Source organism: Rissa tridactyla, chromosome 3 (genome assembly GCF_028500815.1).
Source record: "Rissa tridactyla isolate bRisTri1 chromosome 3, bRisTri1.patW.cur.20221130, whole genome shotgun sequence".
Classification (NCBI taxonomy): Eukaryota; Metazoa; Chordata; class Aves; order Charadriiformes; family Laridae; genus Rissa; species Rissa tridactyla.
The window spans coordinates 60,415,586-60,437,601 of record NC_071468.1 but is presented as its reverse complement, the minus strand read 5'-3'; the positions used below and the strand labels follow the sequence as shown (position 1 = coordinate 60,437,601).

Here is a 22,016-nt window from a genome sequence, read left to right as displayed (position 1 = left end):
CGGCTGGCCTTTGATGAGAGAGTGTTTCAGGCAAATTCAGGATGAGCTGCGCCTTCCTTCCTTCCTGGGGACGACAGGGATCGATCTGCTCCTCGCTCCACCGGGCTCTCCTCTCTCTCCCTCCTCACCTGGGTGCAGCTGCCTCCCCAGCTGGGATAAGGGGTGAGGAGGGCTCAAAGAGGAGCTGAACCATGGGGTAGCTTGAAGGGCATCGTTGAGAGGCTGTGAAAGAGGAGGCATTGGGTAAACAAGTATTGAAAAAGCAGCTTTGGGTTGGAAGATACAAAAGGAACTGCTGAGCAGAGCAAATTCTGTAGGAGAGATGGAGAGGGACTCTTTATGAGGGAGTGTAGCGATAGGATGAGGGGTAATGGTTTTAAACTGAAAGAAGGGTGGTTTAGATTAGATATTAGGAAGAAATTCTTTACTCTGGGGCTGGTGAGACACTGGAACAGGCTACGCAGGGAAGCTGTCAGTGCCCCATCCCTGGAAGTGTTCCAGGCCAGGCTGGATGGGGCTTTGAGCAGCCTGGTCTAGTGGGAGGTGTCCCTGCCCATTGCAGAGGGGTTGGAACTCGATGATCTTTAAGGTCCCTTCCAACCCAAACCACTCTATGATTCTACAATTCTATAAATCCAGTAATAGCACTGTGGCTAAAAGTAGCAGAATGAGGCTGGTAAGATCCATTTCCAGACTGGCATGCACAAACTCTTAATCTAATGTCTGATAAGGCCCATAAACAGCTGGATTACTGCGATCCTGTGATCAGGCTGACAGAATCAGCCCGATTCTGACCCCACACAAGCGCAAAAGAATTTCTGACTTTGTCCCTGTATGCTGCGTGCAGGTCTTTTGGTAATGCTTAAACCATGAACACAGTTCAAGGTTATCATTTCACATTAACAAGGGTTGGCTGAGAGAGTAATCTAAAGTAACCAATTAAGAATTACAATGGGAGCCTGTCGTAGTGAAGTCATGGAATTTTCTCCACTAAACCCCTCGGTTACAGGCCTGGTCCCACCATCTTGACTCTGAAGGACTTTGACATCAGGGCAGGATTACAAGCTTGAGTCCTGTGGGAAGGGGCTCACTTACAAGCATCAGTAGTTTGCATTGAAAGAATTTGCAGCTTTCATTCTCTTCTCTGCAAGCAGGGTTTCACTGCACCTGTGTTTCCCGTAGATGGGTTCCACAGAATTAATTACTGGGTCTAAACATGATTCAATTACCTTTTTCCAAATGTTCTGAGGTGGCTTACAGGATGTGAGTTTGAATCCATCTGGGTACTGGATACATAGCATTGCATTTCTCCTCAAGGGAGGAATAATCAGGTTACCAGAAGAGCAAGAAAATAACAAAAATTCACATTTCAATCCTGCAATGTACTTTCCAGTGCAAGTTTTACTGGTTTGGGGGTTTTTTTTCAAAGTATACTCATTACAGAAATAAATAATTTAGACACGTGTAGTTGCTGCGATTGTTTTTCCCATGTATTAAAAATTTAAACAAAAATTTTATACCTGAAGTGAAAAAACTTAAACTCAGAGTTTTACAACCATGGTAAAAATCAGTGGTTAAAGATTTTACATCCAGGAGAGATAATTTTGATTATCTGCCTGGTCTAACATGAAACTCAGGTTGTCAGTCAGGAATTCCAGTAACTTTTGTTTAGGGCTTTGTTTGAGTTAAGATTGTCCTGCTGAAATTTAACACCTGCAAAAGCAAACAAAACTTTTTCGTACTTCTTATTTAAGTCATTCTTTACTCACCAGTTGCTGTGTCGTGGCATTTGAAACACAATACTTAATTGCTGCTTGAAGCACAGAAAAAGAGGTCGTTTCAAATACTACATATTGGCAACCATGAGGAAAATGGTGACTTTCTTTGCAAGCATGTCCAGCCGTTACTCCACCCCATGAATCAGCTGCACATTTCTTTGCAAAGAAATCTTAGTTGAAACACCACCACTATTTCAAAAGTCCTTAGCGCTGCACTCATGATATTGCATGCTGCATTTTAAGGTAATTCCTGTAAAGTGGAGGGTTTTGTTACATTCCTTTTTTTTTTTTTTCAAATAAGGGTGCAGACTGAACTCTGAGACAAGAAAGAACTTTGTGCAAGTCTGCGCTGTTATCTAGAGAATATTGTTTCTTATCTCTCTGGATCCGTACAGCACAGCTAAACCCACTACAGTGATGACTGAGCAGTTATTTCAGGCGACAGGGGTGGAGGGTACTGAGAGCAATGCAGGGAAGGAGCACATTTAGATACCAGGAAAGATAACTTGGTAGAAAATTATTCCTTGCTGTGACATTGCTCGCTTATGGGACAGCCTCCTGAAGGGATGAGGAGAGTTCCCATCAATTTGAACACAATTGGAAAAAATGCTGTATTGCTAGAGGGTAGGTTTTTTTTGCTTTTGTTAGTCCTGTCCACATTGCTTTCTGGGAGCACCTTAGGCACAGATCTCCAGGATGCCCCTGAGCCACATCTGCATCGTGGAGGGTCCCTGCCTATGAGACCGGTGGCTTTCCTTGCAAGCACGTCCAGCTGTTCCTCCACCCCATGAATCAGCTGCACATACACACCCTGTTTTGTTGTCGTCTCTAAGGCCCTTTTGGCGTGTTCCTGGCCTAATGCGTCAGGCAGGTGAAGGGAAGTTAGGCCAACAGCCAGGACTCTCCGTTTTCCCACTCTGTGCCGCTGTCCTGCCTGGCAGAGCAGCCATGGAGGGCTGGGCAGAGAAACTGCCCCACAGGCCTGGCCTGCCATGTCTGCATGGAGCGGGCCGAGCATTTCTCGCAGGCTTTCACAGAGACCAGTTTCCCCATGGAAGGTAGACAAGAAGCCACTCGTGGCCCTAGGCCCAGAGCACCTAGAGACTGAACTGAGGCCATGCCTGAGGTGACTGCTCTTCAACACGCTGTGTCAGAAACAGGCCCGTGTTAGCCAGTATGGCCTACTGTGAAGCCCTTGTTGTAACAATATCCCAAGCGCTAACAGGATCTGGCCTTAAAACTGAACTCTGCGAAAGGCCATAGCTGATGTTGTACTTTCACCTCACTTTCCATCTGCCCTGGTGGGCAGCCCATGGTCAGGGAGAACAACACAGGGCAGCCCGCTTGCTCATAGGAAAATGCCACACGTAACAGCGTAGCATACTTTAGGGACAACATGGTTCAGCCATCTCTACAAGGTGTCTCCAGCTCTTGTGCTCCTGGTCTCTCTCAGATCCAGCATAGAGCTAAGCATGGCTTTGGAGATAATCCAAGGCAAGTCTATGAAGGTCTCTAATGGACATATGTTCATGCTAAACCACCCAAAGCAAAGTCCGTAAGGCCAAATGACATAGTTGGGAAAACCAGACAAAATCTAGGATACAGAAACTCTACTTCATGCCCGATTGCTGCAACAACAATGTTTTTACCACTGCAAGATAATTAAACAATTAGCTCATGAGCCATCAGCTCCAGAGTCACCAGATCCTCACCCTCAACTGATACCAGGTGGAGGGACACAACACCCTGCTTCTGGAGTCCAGCAGCACCTCACCCTTCTCCTCCCACACTGTAAGCACTTGAAGGTCAAAACAGAGCAGTGGGCCAACAAATCTGGCTCCAAAGGGCTTGCTAGGAATTGCTGAGAGGTCATGCAGATGAGAAGGTGATCATAAGGTTATATGTTACATGCAACCACATAGCTTTTCCCCCTCATCTTACATTTGCCTTTTATTAAAAGAGACCAAAGAATTCATCATGTCACCTTTAAAAGCTAATCAGCTTATTAGTAAGTGAAATGCCGAGCCGTGTTCTGCCTAGGAGCAAATCAAGTCTGCGTGAAATCCTGGTTACCTCTGAGGCAGCACTTCACCTCTATTTTGAAGGCTGAAGTGGTACTCAATTAGTACCTAGGTCCTGAGTTACCTGCTGCAAACAGGTGAAATCCACCTGCTATTTTAAAGGTAGCGTAATGATATTATTTTCCAACGTGTTTTGAGTTGCTAGCCAACATGCTACAAGACTCAGTGTTTATCTTTAGTGTCATGCGTCAGAGGTAATTACTTCACAAACTAGGTGTGTCACTGGGAAGCACTGAAAACTCCCTTTGTTTCAGGTTGCCTGCATGCCTGAGTGTGGCAGGTGAGCAGTAATCAACCCGATCCCCTTCTCCTCCAGCAAGGCCTCACAGAAGTTATCTGGTTTGGTAGCCTCTTTGTTTCTGAGTTACTGACTTTAAGGCAGCTGGGGCTGATTAGATAAGGTGACTGTGTATCTGCAGCCTTGACATAAAATGGATTTAGTTTGCCCTCAGTGTTTAGCGGGGTTGTTGAAAACTAATTAAGGATATATGTAGCCATTTGTAAATTGTGTATGAGCTGTTCGCTATGAAACACAAATAGCTTTTTCTCATGAATGAATATTTGATTGCGGTACAGTTCCAGCTAAACTCTTGCAAAATATCAGAGTTAAAATTAAAGTCTGGTGAAAGTAGGCAGTGTTCTGCTTTGTTTAGCAATGTCACCCTGCTTATACCTGCCTTGTATTTGGTCTTGCGTCTTTATTAGTGGCTGCCTGTTTTCAGCATTATTGTGTTATCACAGAGCAAACAGGATTTCCCAGGAGATAGGTGGATTCTTGTACTTCAGACTCCAGCTTAGTGTCTTACTCCTGATATATTAAGGTCAAAATTACCCTCCTTTATCTGCGAGAGAAGTCTCCATTGTATATTCGCTTCTAGCTCGGTGCTGGGAGTTCCCTGTGCAGCCTGCACTGCCGCTGGGCAGCTGCAGCCTGAGTGGAGCAGACACAACTTTAGCTCCTCGTGGCACTTGGAAATGTTCTTGTCTACAGCAGAAGGAAGTGATGCAGAGTAGGAGGGCTAATGTATGACTAGCAATAAACAGCAGCACCAATATTATGTATTTTCTGTTTCTCTTGTTGTTGGATGCAGCTGTTAAAGCTAACCAGCCTTATGCTGCAAAATAAACCTCATCTGTAATGTTCAAAGGCGGGGAGGCCTTGTTGTGTAGAGCACTTAAATGAGGCTAGGCAAAATACAGGAAGATAATCTGAAAGAGACAGTACTGAGTGGAAAAATAGGCTAGAGTGATATTTGGGACCTTCTGAACTTTATCTAGTAACCTCTGCATCAAGCAATTTTTTCTGTTTCAATTAGGGAAAAATAAGAGAAAACAGTCATTTATTTTGATAGCTGGAGAGTAATGCTCAAATTCTATTACTTAGTGGAGGTAAGAGCCATGCTAAATGTTTTATCTTGTCTCAGTATTTAACTGGAAATTGCATTCTAGATAGTGCATCTTCTGAAATTGAATGAGAAATACAAGTGCCAGTCAACGCAAACAACTTTCACAACTCATACTGAAAGAGCACTTGTCTACGGAGAGAACTGGACAGGAGGTAGAATCACTGTCATTCAGTCTTGAGACTGGGATTTAAGGCCTTTCTAATGTTACAGGCTTGATTTGAGACTCACCAGGAGAAACCCAACAGCTTAGTTTACGCTGAAAGTCAAATAACATGGTCTTTCTGATCTTAAAAGGTGTGAGTCAGCATCATATCACAGGAAAAGAAAAGGTACTCTATGTCCATTAATTGTACATTGAACTCTACAATCTTATTTTAGCCCTAAAAGTCTAAATTTTGGCACTCTTAGTTAATTTGAAATTGCTTATTATTTGTATTTTTGAAGTCTTATAGCCTCATTCCCACCGTGAGAGTGATATAAATGTCAGCAGCACACATAATTGTAAAACAACCTGGAGTAAAAAAAACCTCCTGAACATAGACTGATGAATTATTTTTCCCTCTATCAACCAATGGGCATTTATTTTGCCTCCACCTTCCTTACTGCTCACACCTGCTCTAAGCACACATCTGTGCTCCATTTGTGAAGCACATGAACTAAGTTAGTTACAATTATTTGACCTGCTTTTTTTTGTCAACACTGTCCTTATACATCTCTAGTCTGATGTTAAAAACAAAAACAAAACTAAAAGAGCTGGTCCTGGTAGAAAGAGTTCAGGCTTGCAGGGGGCATTTGCAGTATATGGCACTCAGCTCTGCTTTTAATCAGACTCCAAATAAAAAACACACAAAGGAAGATATCAAGGTGGAATAGAGATTACTTAACCAAGGGAACTCCCTTCCTCTTTCCTTTCTTATCATATGCATTAAGATCATTATTTCATTTTGAGACGTAAAAGCTGCGTTGCCCCTAGTTTCCATTTGCTTTGAGTCTTCAACAAACATGGCTGGATTTACATGTGTAGTATAATCTCCACAAATTCAGTATGTCATGAACTTCATTTGTCATTTTACACATTTTTAAACAATGTTTTGTGACATGATTGTTCTCATTCAATAGATTCAGAAAACTTAGTGCTTTTTCTATTTGTTTATTTTTGTTGGTAAGATCAATAGTTCATTGTGGATTTCAGTTACACAGATGATTACCATAGATTTTCCTTCTCTGATCACATGCGTGTTTAAACCTGCCTTTACTTTGACTAATATTTTATCTATATTTTACCTATCACTATGTCTTGCCTTCCCCATCCATTGTAAATAATTTCTCAGTCTCAGCATACTCCAAATGTAAATGCCACATTATGTTTTGTTTCAGTCCACAAGAAGATTTTATTGCACACTTTGCATCACTCCCTGTGAAAGTTTCCCATGGAAGACAAGCAAAGAATGTGTTACCAGAGTTATTACTAAGGCAACTCTAATGGGAGCCAAAAGCAAACTGGCTTTGGAAATTTTCAGAATTTTTGCTGAGAAGAAACATAATCTTCCTTTGAGCTTTTCTCTCTTTTGATGATGGGTAAGAACAAACCAGATAAAAGCTTGAAGTCTTGTCTGCTTCTTTTTCCTTCTTACCACATTTTAAAATAATCCTTCATGAACTTCATTATATATACATTTCTTCATAACCTAGCATGTCCCCATAGGGCTCCGTGATGATCAATCAAAGGGTCAGGTAATCCCAAGCAACGCTTGGGGGTGCAGCTGGAAAATAAAATTAATGCAAAAATAAGGGCCTTCCAGCATGTAACCACTGGATCATATAATGAGATTTATTTGCAGGCCTGAAACCACCTAACCATTTGCTAGTACGAAGTAACTTGTGGGAATCCACGCTTACTGGAAAAAAAACCATTAACTGAACTTGGCAGCAGCTTCTCATTTAGGAACAACAGAAAATGAGGCACAAGCTTTGCACTTGTATATCCCCTTCAAAAGAAACTCAGAGAATGTCAACACTGCTTTGTCAAATAGATCCTGGTCAACTCTGACCTGAATTCATCAGGTTTTCAATAAGCTCAGTGTGGGTAGTGGGAAAGCAGCTCTCAGTGCAGACAGAAATAGAACTCTGCAGGTCCTTGGCCACTCTTCCTGAAGTCTGACATTTCAGGAATTATCATGCCAAAATTTCAGAAACTGCAATGGGGAATAAACTGCCTATTCAGTCACGCACAATGAAAAAGAAGCTATTGTCAATAAAACCATGTGGTTCTTTTTCCTCCTACAGTTCTTTCAATTGACAAAGAAAATCACCCTCTTGACTGTCCTCGATGAGGGCAAATCTCGTTAAATCTGTACAACATGGTGCAGAATGTGGCATCCTTTCTTTTAATCTCTATACTGAATGTCCTTTCTTTTAACTGCTATACTAAATGCACAGTCTGTGAGCTGTTAATAGGACAGACTTAGATACTATAGATTTCCAGTTAGTAAAAAAGCCCCAGAGTAAAACGGCAAATGAACCAGCAGAGATGCTGCAAAACTCTTCCAGCTATGCCTTGCCAAAAATCCTAAACCTGGGTGAAGCTTTCTATATGGAGAAACAAGGAGTTCAAGGCTGCCTCTTGTTGAGACTGTTCATTTTGTGTGAGTGACCACGAATGGTGGTTTTAGGGCACAGGGTTCCATGTTTCCCAGTTCCGGGATGATCCAGTTTAGGAAGTTTTACAGTGACTAAAAACTGGCTGGCACTGAGCCTGTTAAGCAAAAGCCACTTTATAGTGATAGGATTTGCTTGAGCAAATTATGGCAAATACTTGGAATTCATAAATGTTTCACATCAAGTTGGAATGTTATTACAGATTAAAGTAGACCAGGAAAAATAAATGGGTCTTCTCTTTAAAACACGGATGGCAGGCTTGATGAGGATGACAACGCACAGTTTGGTTAGGGGTCAGTAAGGTACAGGAACTGTTACAGAGAAGAAAACAGAAACTAGGTTCTGCTACTGACCTGCTGAGCAATTGAGATCCTTTCATCACCTCCTCTGCCTTAGTAATTCCTGTAAATTGCTAGTAATGCTATCCTCTTAATAAAGCAGGTTAAGAATAAGTGCTGGATCAGAGCAGATCTTAATCCTGTAATTTAAAGGCTTCCTTTTGATTTCAGTCTTACGCTTATTTGTGAGGTCTGACTGAAGATGCTGTAGTTAGGGTGGCTATAAAAGCTCTATTGTTTAGTTAACGCCTAAATCTAGAAGTAACCAAGTTCCATAGATTTTTCATGTGAAAATTTCCCTGGCTTCTATATTTGTACTTCTGCCCCAGGCTGTCTTGATGGGGGTTGATTTCTTTGCACCCATTTCATGCCCGCTCCGATGGCTCCAAAGGAGTTTCAGTCTGTAAGCATTCACAGATGATGCTTCTCAGTATTACACGATGTCCATGCTCCAAAAATTCAATATGCTGACTGTCAGGACACTCTAAAGAAAGGCAGGGTACTGAAGCCTTTCATCCCCCCTCTGGAGGAGAGGGGAGCTCAACTAGTTGTACTGCATCTGCAAAGGATGAGTGGGCTTCTGTATAAAAGGGAGGAATTATATACTCTCTTATCCATTCGAGGGGGAGGTGGGGAGAGAAACATAAAGAGCTCAGGGACCCAGCTATAGAAGAGACTTTCTTACTGCAACAAAGACACCCTGCTACCCCCACCTAACTGAGTAGCTAGTAAGGCACCACGCTCTGCAGCCGAGGTTTGAAAATGCACCTAGAAGAAGGCAAAAGCCCAAGAAGGAGGCAAAGGGTCTCTAACTTATGCTCCAAGCTGGCAGTTGTTCTGGTTCCTTCCACTGAAGACAATTCTGCATGTGTAAGCTCAGCATGTTCATGGTGGTTGGTTTTGGGTGGAGCGGCATTGAGTAAGCTGGTAGTTATGGGTACCATTGAGGTATCTACCTTTCCCCATGTATTGCAGGTGATTGTGGGAGAATGGCACAAGGTTATGTGCTGTGGCAAACAGGAACCTAAAGATTGTATGTTGCCACACTTAATTATTAGTCACTGAAATTCCTTTTGCCTCTAGGTCTGTGTGGTTAGGTAGCAATGGTAAGTGTAAAAATAAAAAGGGGTTTAAGCTTGCGTATATAACTAACATAGGGAAACAAATACTCACCTGACTGATTCAAGACATTGAAGAGATTATGATTTATTAAATGAGGCATCGTTCTGACGTGGAATCACTCAAACATGGAGCCCCAGGGTGACGTCTCTAAACCCATGTTGAGCTATGGACAGGAAAGGATTTTGGGAATGGAAATCTCCCAGGATGGAAATGAGCTTCCCATTAGATCTGTGCAATACCCTATCTCGGGCATACAGACACATGTACTTTGTTTGGCTTTTCTTTTTCCAATCACAACCAAAATCTGGATTTTAAGACTAAGGAATGAAAATATCTCACCTCTATCCTTTTCCACCCCCAAAAAAAATCCATGAACGCCACTTAGGCTTCTGAGTGAGAGCTGCAAAAGCTGGGTTCTTACAGCACTGCTTACTTGAAACAGTCGTTCCTTGTGCTTGGCAGCCTACCCAAAACACTGTGATAATCTGGTCTGGTCCATCTCCAGTATTATCCTACTGAATAAGGCACGAATCCCAACATAAACTTATTGCTTAACAGAAGTGCATAGAAAGCCTCCTCACAAATCATATTTTGTTAAATTAACCTGATCCAAGCAAATCTCAGTGGAATTGTTTCATCTGAAAACAGAGGCCACATCTGTTTCCCAAAGATGTTTGATGCCATGGCCCTTTGCTTAGAATCTGTTCAGCTTAGACTATTCACCTGCTCTTGCCAGCTGCCACCCCCAGGGCTCCATTTTGACAGTAAAGCCTCCTCTAATCCCCAGGGATCATGCAACAGGAAAGGAACATAACCGTGAATTCTCTCAGCCTCTGACTTGGCTTTCTCCACAGACCTGACACAATAACGATTCTTCGATTTTAATGTGGCACTATCAATTGTTGCCAAGTGGACTCTGTGGGGGAAGACACCATTTGGATCTTCTCCTATGCAGGAACTGTGTTGTTAGGGCTGTCCTTTTTGTTACCATCCCTTGATGTTTACCAGGCTCTCCACTGCCCTGTATTTTCCATTTACTGGGTTGTTATTTGCCTTGTTCTGTGCCTCCCAGTTCCTGTCCTATGCCGTTTCTGACCCAAGAGCCAGGCGCTGCTTGAAGTGGGGATGTTGCAGGCAGCAGCGTGGGTACAGGCTGTGCGATTTCTTTAATCCCACAGCTCAGCTGCATGCCATTGCCGGCACAGCGGAAGAGCTGCGTCCTACAGGCCGTTGCCCATGACTATGTAAATACAATGTGCTGGTACGACCAGCCAAGCGAGGAGATGCTGTGGGAGGCCAGCAGCTCCTACGGAGCTGACGGACACTTTAGCTGCAGCAGTGTGTTCGTGAATGAAGAGGGAGAAGGAACAAGGGGCAGAGACACAGACTTTGTCATCTTTGTATCCCTATAAATTGTTAGGCTACTTGCATGATCTTTTTTGGTCCTGATGAAAGGTCGGGGCCAGATGAATATACTCTTTTCTTTCTAGTTTCTGAGTTTAAATGGATTTTCAAACTTTTCTCTCTTGCTGCTGTAGCTGCAAATGTGCTTTAATACACAAAACAATCCTGTGTTTGGTTAAGTAATTTTATCTCCCAGCTTTGAACTGCAAGAAACAACACCGACTATTACAGACTCGCAATAGAACGGAAGACACGCCGGTGCCCCTCATCACAAGAAACGCCGGTAACCCATTCCGCCGTCCCGGGGCTGGCGGCAGGGTGAGCCCCCTCAGACTCCTCTCCTTCCCCGGTGCCGGGCACCGTTGCCCGAGCCATCCTCCGCCTTGGCAAGCGCCGTCCCCGCCGCACCGGGTGGGGCCCTGCCCGGCTGGCGGCGGCGGCGGCAGGGGCAGGTGCGGGGGCGGCGGCGCGCTGGCCCCGGCGGCCATGTTGCGCTGGGCAGGGCGGTGGGCGTGAGGGTCTCACCGCGGGGGAGGACACACTGAGGAGAGGCGACCCAAGGAGGCCCCGCCGCCGCTCGGCTGTGTCCGCCGCGTTACCGGGCGCCGCCCCCGCCCACCGGCACCTGTTGCCTGACGGTTCGTGCCTCTCACTCCGCGGGGCCTGGAGGCTGAACCCGAGTGTCCCCCCCTCGCGCCCCGGGGGACGGCGAGGCCGGCCGGGGTGCCCGGCGGAGCTGGGTGAGGCCGGTGCCGCGCTCGGAAAGCGCCAGGGGGGAGCGGCGGGTAATGGCCGGCGGCGGTGAGTCACCGCGGCGGCCCCACCTGCGTACTTAACCGCCGCCGGGCGGCCGGCGACGCACTCGCGGGCTGTGCTGCCGCCGTGGCCGGGAGCGGCTCCTTCCTCCTCCTCCTCCTCCCTCTCCCACCTCCTCCTCACAGGGCGCTCGGCTGAGGCGAGGCAGCCGCTGCGTGAACGTTTGCCTGAGGAGCAGGAGAAGCACCAGCAGCCCTCAAAATGCCGAAGCCGGTAAGCGGGGCATGGGGCTGGGAGGGGAGAGGACGCTCTGTGGGACCGTGCCGGGGCCCGCCCGGCGCTGGCCGTTGAGGTCTGCCCGCGCCCGGGCGCCTGACGGGGCGGTCGTCTCCCCGGTGGGGTGGTGAGGGCTTTTCCCGGGGCCCCGCCGCCTCCGCGCCCAAGGCTCCGCCGCGGCTTGTTTAAGCGTGAGCCCTCCGGAGCGGCTCCAGAGCTGCACCGAGCGGGCGGAGGGACGGCGGCGCCCGGGGTGGGCTGGAGGTGCGAGGGCCCTGCCGCCGCGGGGAGGGCGGGAAGGAGCGGTGGGAGCCGGGAAGGCGCCTGCCGGGGATCAAAGGGTGGATTTCTTCTGCGGCGCTCCCGATCTCGGAACACACAGCCCTCCCGAGCAACTCATACAAGAAGAGATTTTTATCGCCCTCCCGCTTAGCGAGGGATGGCAAAACTGCACCGGCTTCCACGTAGTATTTGCATGGCCTGTGCAATTTATCTACGGGAAGTGTCCATGTGTCTGCAAACGTAGGAGAAACTTTTTCCTCCCCCTTGCTTTGTGATGTAAAGACTAAGTGCCAGGGGTTCTTAATGCAGTTCTCCGCAGTGGTCTCTAGCAGTCATTATCAAAACCTGTTTTTTCTTTCTGTATTTTTTTTTTTTAATGGAACAAACTTGTCAGTCTTTTTCATCCCTCCTTCTTTTTTCCTTGACACCCTCGATTTTCTAGTGTTTTGGTGTTTGTTTTTGTTTTTTTTTATTTTGTTTTAAAATCTGCTACTATTCCGCCAGTTAAAAAAAAACAATTCCCTTGAGGAGCTAACTGCCTAACACGAAGCTTTGAGCAGTCATCGGAGCAGGTGCGCTTTTGAACACTGAAGAGCATAATCAAAACAGATTATTGTTGCTATCTATTTCCAATAGAGGCAATATTTCTTAAAATGCAGTGCAGTGAAGGACTTATCTGAGTATCAGCTACCCCCTGTGAAATGGGAGTAAAAAAAAGCTTATCTTTATGGTAATAAGTAATCGATGTTTTACCACCATAACATTAAAGTTAGTTTAAATTCCTACTTTTTTTTTTCCCCTCCAAAAAAGGAGTGCTTAGGTTAACTTATTTTGCAGTTTCTGTAAACCAGAAATGCACTCAATCCTTTTTAAGAACTGCTAAATCTTTAGTCTCCCTGGGTGTGTTTCACCCGTAGGAGGTGATCTATCACTGCATATAAAAATGTATACTGGAAGACCCTTCTGCAGATGGGGGAGAAAATACGTAATTTACAAAGCATGGATGTAAAAAGTTGTGTGTGAATAATCTCTCACTGCCTTATTAGCCATTTGCTAATTACAGAGTGCTTTCTTGAAATATCCTGGTCAGAATAATCTGAAATCCTGGTTTAGGACTAAGCCTTACTGGAAGCCATGGATAGGTGTGGAAAAACTCTTTAATCTCTTATAAAAAAAAAAAAAAATAAAATTACTGTCATGTTCGTCCTTTTACCTGACATAGCTATGTTCATATTATTCATAGATTGTGATTTTTGTTTGTTTCTTGGCTGACTAGCCAGTGAATAACAAAGGTGGATGGTGTAAACCACCTTCCACTGGGGAAGGACAGTTGTACTCTAGTGATTTGAGAAGTGACCTACTGTCTGGGATTTATGAAGAAGACTCTGTGTCAATAGTTTGTATGATACAAGCACTTTTTTTTTTAACCTGCTGTTCAGTAGGGCTAACTTTCACCTTACAGTACACAGAAAAGAGGAATCTTGCAGACGTTATTTTAATAAAACACACCGGTTGGTCCAACTGCTTCAGACTGAGACTGGATTTGGATCCTTCCCAACCCAGCTCATTTGTTCTTAATGCAGCTAAATAGGATTCCTGTCAGTTTGCAGGGAGCAGGGGGAGAGGATGTAAAGCTGTCACTCCAGAGGCAGAACTGTGCTCAGGATGAACATGACAACAGCCTTTGGCATGCGTGAGGAATGATAGCATGAACTCTTGGGACGCACAGGGAAGCAGTTTTAGTTTCTGATGGGTATGTGACGTGGGTACTAAATATTTATTACCTACGCTTGTTTGCATGTATCTTGTCTGCATGGCATAAGTAGATATGATGTTGCCTGTCAGACTTCATTCTGCTGTGGGTGAAGTTTGACAGGCTGGTCATCAATTCTTACAAGTAAAGATTAAGATGACGGAAAGCAAAATCTTGGCAACGCCCACCCCCCAAAAACCACTAAGTTAAACCTTTATATGAAACTTTTGTTTTAACAAAAATTATGCATGCACACACAAAGCTCGCAGACCATGTTTGGAATCTATTCTTTCACAGTAAACAAATGGTAAGTCCATTAACACTAGAACGTTAGTGATTTTGTATTTTAATTGAGTACCAAAGTGAAGTGCTAGAGAGCCAACTGTATTCCAGATTCTGTGGTGACATTCACTGACAATAAGTTGGATCTGATGCATGTTTACAGTGCTCAAAATAAATTTTAGTACCAGTTGAGAAAATAATTCTGACATAAAAATATTTGTTAATATAGGCAAGTGTTAATTTATAATTTGACACAGACATTCTGCCATGTGTAACAGTTACAAAGTAACAAGATCCCTCTGAGGTAAGCTATAAATATATAACTTTTTGTACCTGGTGCGTAAGGGTTTATGGCTGGGAGTTCATCAGCAGTTCAGATGCATAACTTTTATCTAGTCTGTACAGAGGTTCGTTAAGTTTCATAGGTGGTGAATTATTATGTAAGGAAATGCAAGAGATGTCATTTTGTCCAAATCTTGCTGTGTTATTTGAAGACAAGTGAAATGCCAAATAAACTTATTTGCTCAGCCTTGCATCTTTTTATTGATGGAGTGTCTGTGTGCTCTCTGTGTTTTCCCTAGATGTGTGTTACTAGTTTATTTCTGTTTGACTCATTGAATGGTTGGTGTTTTAGCAGAATTACATCCTTTTGCAAAACAAACCAATCTAATAAATTGTGGCTAGAACAGCATGGCTGTGGGCTAATGAGCATTACTTACAGAAGGAGAAGGAAATGTGATCTCTGGTCTATAGACCTGTTAATTTGATCTGACCTGCCAGCATTCTCTGTTACATTATCAAAAGTGGATTTTTTGTTTCCAGTTGGTGGAAAAAACTTAAAGCTTCACAAGAAATGAAGTCAGCTTTGCAGTAGAGCATTTGATGTATTGTCACACAAGAACTTTTAATACTTGTGTGCAGGTATATAAAACTGTGTAAAGAAAGTACAGCAGTAAATGCAATCTAACAGCTTCTCGTGCTAAAGAGTGGATAATCTCAAGAGGCACCATTTTTTTTTAATACCTTTACTAGTGGCCTGTGGTCAGAAAGCTGAGCATACTAATGAAATCTGCTTATACCATGCTGTTGAGAGGGAAGTATTATTGATGCAGAGGGTGGCCGTATAAAGGGGATTGAAGGACTGGGATAATAAGGTCCCATTGCAATAGTTAAACTTAGACGGGTGGAAGAAGGTCTCTAACTATATAGGATAGAAGTATATAGATTAATCAGTGGTAAGGTGACTGTTTTGTTGCCTGTGTCATCTGCAATGCATAGTGTTTCTCTAATGGAAAGCATTAATTGAAAGTGCTAGTGAGATCTTTCCTTGAATACATGAGAGTCAAATTCAAAGCAGAACCTAGAGAAGGGGTTTGGGTTGGCTAGAGGCAGAAAGCCACCTCATGATGAGGAAGTGCCTGGCTACTTTAGCCTGGTAGAATTAAACAAGTTACCTCTTCCTTCACCTGTATAAAATGTAAGGGGTTTAAATGCCAAAGAGGAGGAACTGCTTTAAGCAGAACTTGTGGTTTAAGGGACTTTTAAACATTAGAGCAGTTGTGTGTGTGGTGGGTTTGTTTTTTTTCCCTGCTTGTAGGTCTTATTAGGAGACTATTACAAGACCTTGCATCCCTTAAGGTAGTTTGACAAGGACACGATTTAATGCTGCTGCCTGTGGGAGTGAGGAGCTGGAACTGATGACTCAAAAGGTTTTTCCCAGCCCTGCGTTGTAATAATGTGCTAGTGTGAGCTAAGCGTTAAGTGGTTAGACAAGTCCTCCATACCTGTTTGATGTTGAATATACATTAATTCTGAAAAAAAAGAACTTGAAGACAGCATGCAGGTCTTCTGCCTAACCTTTAGCTGTCTGTTAACAGATTATGGTATTAAAATTAAACAAGTTTATGATAAGCCAGCCCAAGAGATGCAAGTGCAGTGACAGGAATTTATTCTAAATACAAATAATAATAATAATTGTTCCTAGACCTTCCCAATTTATTCTTGAATGTGTATCTGCTGACTACACATAGTTTTATCTCCAAGTTCTTCACAGTAGATATAACTGGGCTGAAATAAAAATTATTTATTTTTGTATCCTTAAGTGCTCGTAATTAATTAAAATACTCTTAGCTTATGGATAGCTATAGATTTAGTCAGGAATAAAATCTTACCCTTTCCTTGTAAGCACCAATTACAGTACATCAGATAATATGGTGTATGGCGTACTTAACTGATACCAGGAGGTGTATACTCTGGTGCAAAATGGCAATGTTAGGAAGCTTTAATTTGCCAAATATGAGAACTCCCACTCATAGCTGCAAAAGGAAGGTGGAGGATTCTATTAATAGTAAATTTAGGGAGTAGTTCACAGATGACTAAAGTTACAAGAGAATGAGCTCACAATTGTGCCAAAAATCTGAATTACTGCATGAGCTGAGTAAGCATTTCTGAGGGCAGTTTGTTCTGGGATGTTAACTGCTGCAGAGAAATCAAGGGTGTTAACTGTTATGTTAGTCACTACTTAAAGAATTTCTTAGCCTTCTTAAAGAGCGGGGGGGGGGGGTGGGGGGGGGAGATAAGCCTTCCTGTTCTTCGCTCTCCCTCCGCCCACATGAATGTCTTCCTCTGTCCGTGAAAAAAACAACCTGCGATACGTCAGGACTTTTTGAGAATAAGAATTCTTGATGACCACTGAAGATTCCCACATTAGTGTTGTTCTTGTTTGTCACTCTGTGTCCAAAGGGCTTTATGTGCACTGTAAATCCCATAATCACTCAATTGACCTTGAAGGAAGGCAGTGCTGCCTAAGATCACTGAACCACACAGCACTCTGTGTTAAGTAATGTGTTTTAGCTGCGTTGTGTGCTTGCTTTGAAGCCTGGTTTCAGCATTAGATAACATTTAGCCTGTGAGCTGAGATGTATAGCTCTTTGCAGAAGCAACTGAAGTCCTTGGCTTTCACTGGCACTGTACAGGATCTTTTCCCCCTAGGAAAGGGAGAAAATTGCTGCTATGTGAGTCTGGAAGCAATGTTCAGCTCAGTATAACAGCTAACCGTATTGCCCCTATATTACTCACTTGTTCAGATCCAGATTTGGTTCTCTTTCTAGTTCCTACTTCATAGTAAGGAAAAATCACCTGCCTTCCCTGCCTCTGCTCTCATCTTTGAGAGAGCATGAGTAGCAGCCATATTCTCAGCTGGGACTGATGAGCACCTGATACTATCAGCTGTCAAAGTAAAAGTCTAAGAATTAGCATGCAGGACTCTCATCTGACTGAGTGAGCAAGTGAAACTGTTGCTTGATGACCAAGGACTTGTATTTGACTACCTGTTGTGTAAGCTCGGCAGAAGAGGTGCTGGCACCCCTATACAAGGCCTGTGGACTCCTGCTAGTTTTGAGAAGGGAGTATGGAATTGCCCAGTTTGAGAGCAGGTTATTGTGTGTTTGCTTCTCCTTCCCATTTTCATGAGCAGGTGCTCTAGCTATTGGGTAAAACTCAGGCATCGCTATCACCATCTCTTCCTCTCTGTCCTTGTTTGCTGTGGTTGTTCAAACCTCAGTGTGGAATGTGTGAAAGAAAGGGATGCGAGAAAACGTGCAGTTGATGAATCTTGAGAAGGCTTATGAAACAGGTGCAGAGCTTCTCGGTTCTGCCAGGTCCACCGTTCTGCACATATAGAGCAGATCTACGAGCTGCCTGCTACCCAAAGCAGCAGAGATGAAAGAATTTCGCGTTTGTACCAGGGTGCCTGAGTTTAACCCGTGTAGCCTAGTAGAGGACTTCAAAGTCTGTACTGTAGGATCTGGGCTTCAGAGTTCTTTGTGGGAGCTAAAGTTATTCTTTAACACCTACCTGAATACACTTTAATCGTGAAAGCTTAGTTTGCTTAACTTCTTGTCTTTGTAGAGAGAAGTGTTTATAGAAAGTTCCTGGTGCACAAAGTATGTGGTGTGAATTGGTGGGTGGATTTGCATAATTGATATTTGGTGATATCAGTGTGGGAGAGAATAACTTTGCCCTTAAAAACTCATACAGCCATGCAGGCAAACTTTTGGAAGTTACTTTTTCTGTCCCTGCTGTGCTCTGGGTACACTTTGGGAATCACGGGGGCATGTTTGTTTGCCATCACACTTATAAAGTGAAGGGCCTGTGAAGAGTGTGAAACTCAGAAGCCCTCCAGCTGTTTTAGGAGTCAGGAAGGGGTATTTTGTCAATCCTTCCAATTGCTTTTCCTGTGCAATCTATAACTTCTCAAGAGCAATTTCCTTGTGCTTAGGTGACGTTCCAGGACTTGCAATGACCTCCCTTTATCTGGGAGCAAATAGCGCCCATTGCATACTGTTTGAAGTACCTTGTTGGGAGGTGTGAGCGTTGTAGTGTGTTGGACATAGATCAGGTTATCAAGCTATAGGAGGTGATCACATCACATAATTCCACTCATAAATTTTGCAAATGCCATGTGCTATGTTCCACTGAAGTCCATGGAGTAAAATGAAAGAGCTGATTACGGAACAGGTAAAACAGAAGGGTGGGGTATTGGATCAATAAATCCCTCTTTAACAAATGGATTCATAACTAGAATGCAGAATGAACACACATCATTACTGGGCCTTGTGTGACTTGTTACACTGCTATTTCTCCTTAAGTAAAGGCAGTTTTTGTTCCTTCTACGCTTTGACTTCTATAAGAACATGGCTGGCCTTGCCAGGTCAGGCAGAAAGCCCCTGTAGCCTAATAGTATGCCTCTGATGTCGGCCAAAAGCTGATGTTTGAGGAAGAGTATTTCAAAGATACACAGCATTGCTTTCCTTTGAGCTGCTGAGGTCCCGGAGTCTGAAAGTTCCTATATAATGAGTTACTAAATGGATTTCTGTGAACTTGTCCAGTCTCCCCTTGAAACCATGTGAACTCCAGCATCCACAGCATGCTTTAACAAAGGTTGTCCTAGATAACCTTCACGTTGTTTCGAAAGTTATCAACGAAACTCCTTGCTACAGCATTATTTGAAAAACTTTTCTCTTGTTCAGAGTGTTGGTGCTCTGTAGTTATTCTATCGATAGAGCAGTGAACACATGGTCCTTGTCCATGCTGTTCATATAGCTCATTAATTTATATGCTCTTACATCCTAGCCTCAGTTAACTTTCTTTCAAACCGAGAAGTCCTAACCAGCTTAGTTGATCCTTGCATGGAAATTATTCCGTGCCTTTAAACATCCTCAAGCTTCTTCCAGTTTACATCTGATGAAAAATACTGTTTTGCATCCTGTAATGTCTGCATTTGGGAAGAGCACAGTTGTTGAGACCATTTCTCCAACATTTGGTTCTTGGTCCCCTTTAAACTCTGAAGGCATAATCCTGTGAGAGCGTAAGTCGTAGATTCTCCTTGTGTTCACACAGCCCAGCCTGCTTCAACATAACGTGCCAGTTTTCTACCTCAGAAGAATCTTCATTGTACCTTGTGCTAGTACTGTTCATGCAGGGTCTACTGAAAGTGTTGAGAGCTGTGCGTTCACAGGTTGTGGTGTTGCCTGGTCTCCAAGTGAGTATCCGCTAGTGCTCTCTAGAACCTCTGCATCTGCATAAGCATTGGAGTATAAGGCACTGGTATTGGTGCTCGTATTCAGGCAAAGCTCTGAGGCTATTATAGCTTTTATTTAGAATATTCATGTCTTCAGACCCTGCCTCTGTTTTGTTGTGACTTGGTACTGTGAGGTTCAGCTTTTGCATAGATTGTTGCATACCTTTCATTTCTGAATGAGAAAGTCAGGCAGAGGTATGAAACGATGTTTGTGTTCTGGACCAAGAGTATAAGATACTCAATTATTTTTTTTTATTTTCCCTTGTGGGGATTGCAGAAGGATCATATTAGTTTATGTAGCTGACTTATAAATATTGGAGATGTTAACTTGTTTAAAAGACTTTGAAACTATAATAAAACTTGCAATCTTAAACCTCTATATTATTTGCACTTGGTCCCACGCTGATGTTTCTGATAGAAGAGCACAAAAGATGGTCTGATTTGCTCTGGACTCTCGGTGACTTCTTGAGGTAAAACTTAGTTGAGGATTGGTTGTGAGGCTTTCTTTAAACTTCATGTGTAAAGCCTTAGTCTTGCAACTTCATTATGTTTAATTAGATACAACAGCTGTCATGATAAAACAGTCTGTGTATGAAGGAGTTTGATCCCGTGGCCTGCAGCTTCCCTCTGTATTTATCCTTTAGGTACAAAGGACCTATTCTTGCTGCAGTCTGTGTTCCTAAATCCATTCTAATGTCAGCTGAGGGCAAATGGCTCATCCAAGCAGCAGTGCTGTGCTGAGCCTGCTGTCACTGGCTGTGTGTTCCTTCCTTGAAAAACACAGGTATTCCGACAGTGTTAATAGAGCATTATACAGTGTCAGAGAGTCTTTAAAGTGAAAGGTAATGTATATCAAGAGAGTGCCATAAACCCTACTACCGCTTCCTAGCCGTGTCTTGTGTTCAGAGTAAACCGTTCCTACAGATCTTGAGAAAGAGCAAATGTTTTGCATGAAAAACATCTGTGCTCCCCGGGTGTGTGGGGCTTTGTTAAAGGGCAATGTCTTGGGGCCTTTCAGGCTCAAACTGCATTGCTTTATGTCTTGTCAGAACGTAGGGCTGTCCCTAGGTAATTTAAGATTTTAAACAATTTGAATTGTAAAATCTTTAAAAGGTCTCTGTCTCAGTTTTTCAGCTGTCCCTAACTGGGACAGTTAACTTTGGATAGAGAAAGGTTTTTCTCTGGGAAGAGTACCTGCTTGGTTTTACGGTTTCACTGAGCAACTAATGTTAACTTTACAGAGCTGGCCAGAGGTGGAGAATGCTGGAAGTCTGTCTGAGGCCTAGGCATTTGGGAACCAGGGCTGTCAGAGATGCGATGTCATGCACGCTTGCCACACCTGCATGAAATCTTCATGATCTTCTGGCACGCAGAGCATTGTTGCTTGAGCTAAGATAAAGAAGTGAATTACAGCCATGGCTGCTTCAAAGCTTTTCACGCAGATGCTATGCAGTTGTTATATGCTGACAGAAGATATATCAGACTTTGGTTAAGGAAACTGAGATAGGCATGTAATTTAGTATGGCATCTTTTGCACAGATAAACTGAAAAAGTTTGGATTTATGTCCTAGGATTAGCTTCATGTTTAATTATAAGGAAGGTTTCATGCTATATCACAAAGAAGAGTCAAGTGACCTGGCTGCAAAACCAAACTCAATGCGTTGGCTTTTTTGTGATCTGTTTGTGTATGCTGGCAGGGAGGGGGAAGTTTGTTCTGAAGATTCAACCTGCTTTGCTAAAACTGGAATTTCTGGATGATTCCCCAGGTCTGGGTATTCAAGGTTTTCCTGCCCATGTGAGCACCCTCCCACCAACTTCATCAAAAGAGTCTCTAGCTTTCAGATTTCATGTCAAAATTATTCTTGGCTTCCCCTCAAAGTACTTTTTCCTCTCTTCAGAAAAACTTCCACAGAAATTGTAAAGCTTTTTCACCTTGCATGAGAGCAGCAAATACCTGGCCTCCTTTTCTCTTGAGTAAATTTTAAAAAATTCAGTGAAGTATAGCTAGTATAGTTATTGCTCCTTAAATACTGAGGATTACTACGAAAAAAAAATAAAATGGTTGTACAAGCTGTTGCATTAAAGCTGACTAGTAGTTAAGGCTACAACCATGCTGGAGAATTCTAAAGTAAGTACTAGCTTTCTAGCTTATTATATACACCTTTATTTACACTCAGTGGTATTTCCCCCTCTCATGGGAAGGTGAGCAAGGTCTTAAGGAACAAAGACTAGCCTATTCAACTCTAATTTTACCTGTTGCAAATGCAGCAGTACCTAACTCTGCTTCATAGACTCGGAG

General features: G+C 43.4%; 1 protein-coding gene across 1 annotated transcript in view; it reads left to right on the top strand.

The window, feature by feature from the left end:
* Positions 1-11,252: 11,252 nt before the first annotated feature.
* The window catches only part of EZR (ezrin), a 37,992-nt gene continuing 27,228 nt past the window's right edge, over positions 11,253-22,016 (top strand). The window contains exon 1 of the mRNA XM_054194930.1: positions 11,253-11,816. Within this exon, the coding sequence (XP_054050905.1) occupies positions 11,805-11,816 (12 nt within the window). The 5' untranslated portion in view covers positions 11,253-11,804. The remainder of the gene's footprint in view (positions 11,817-22,016) is intronic.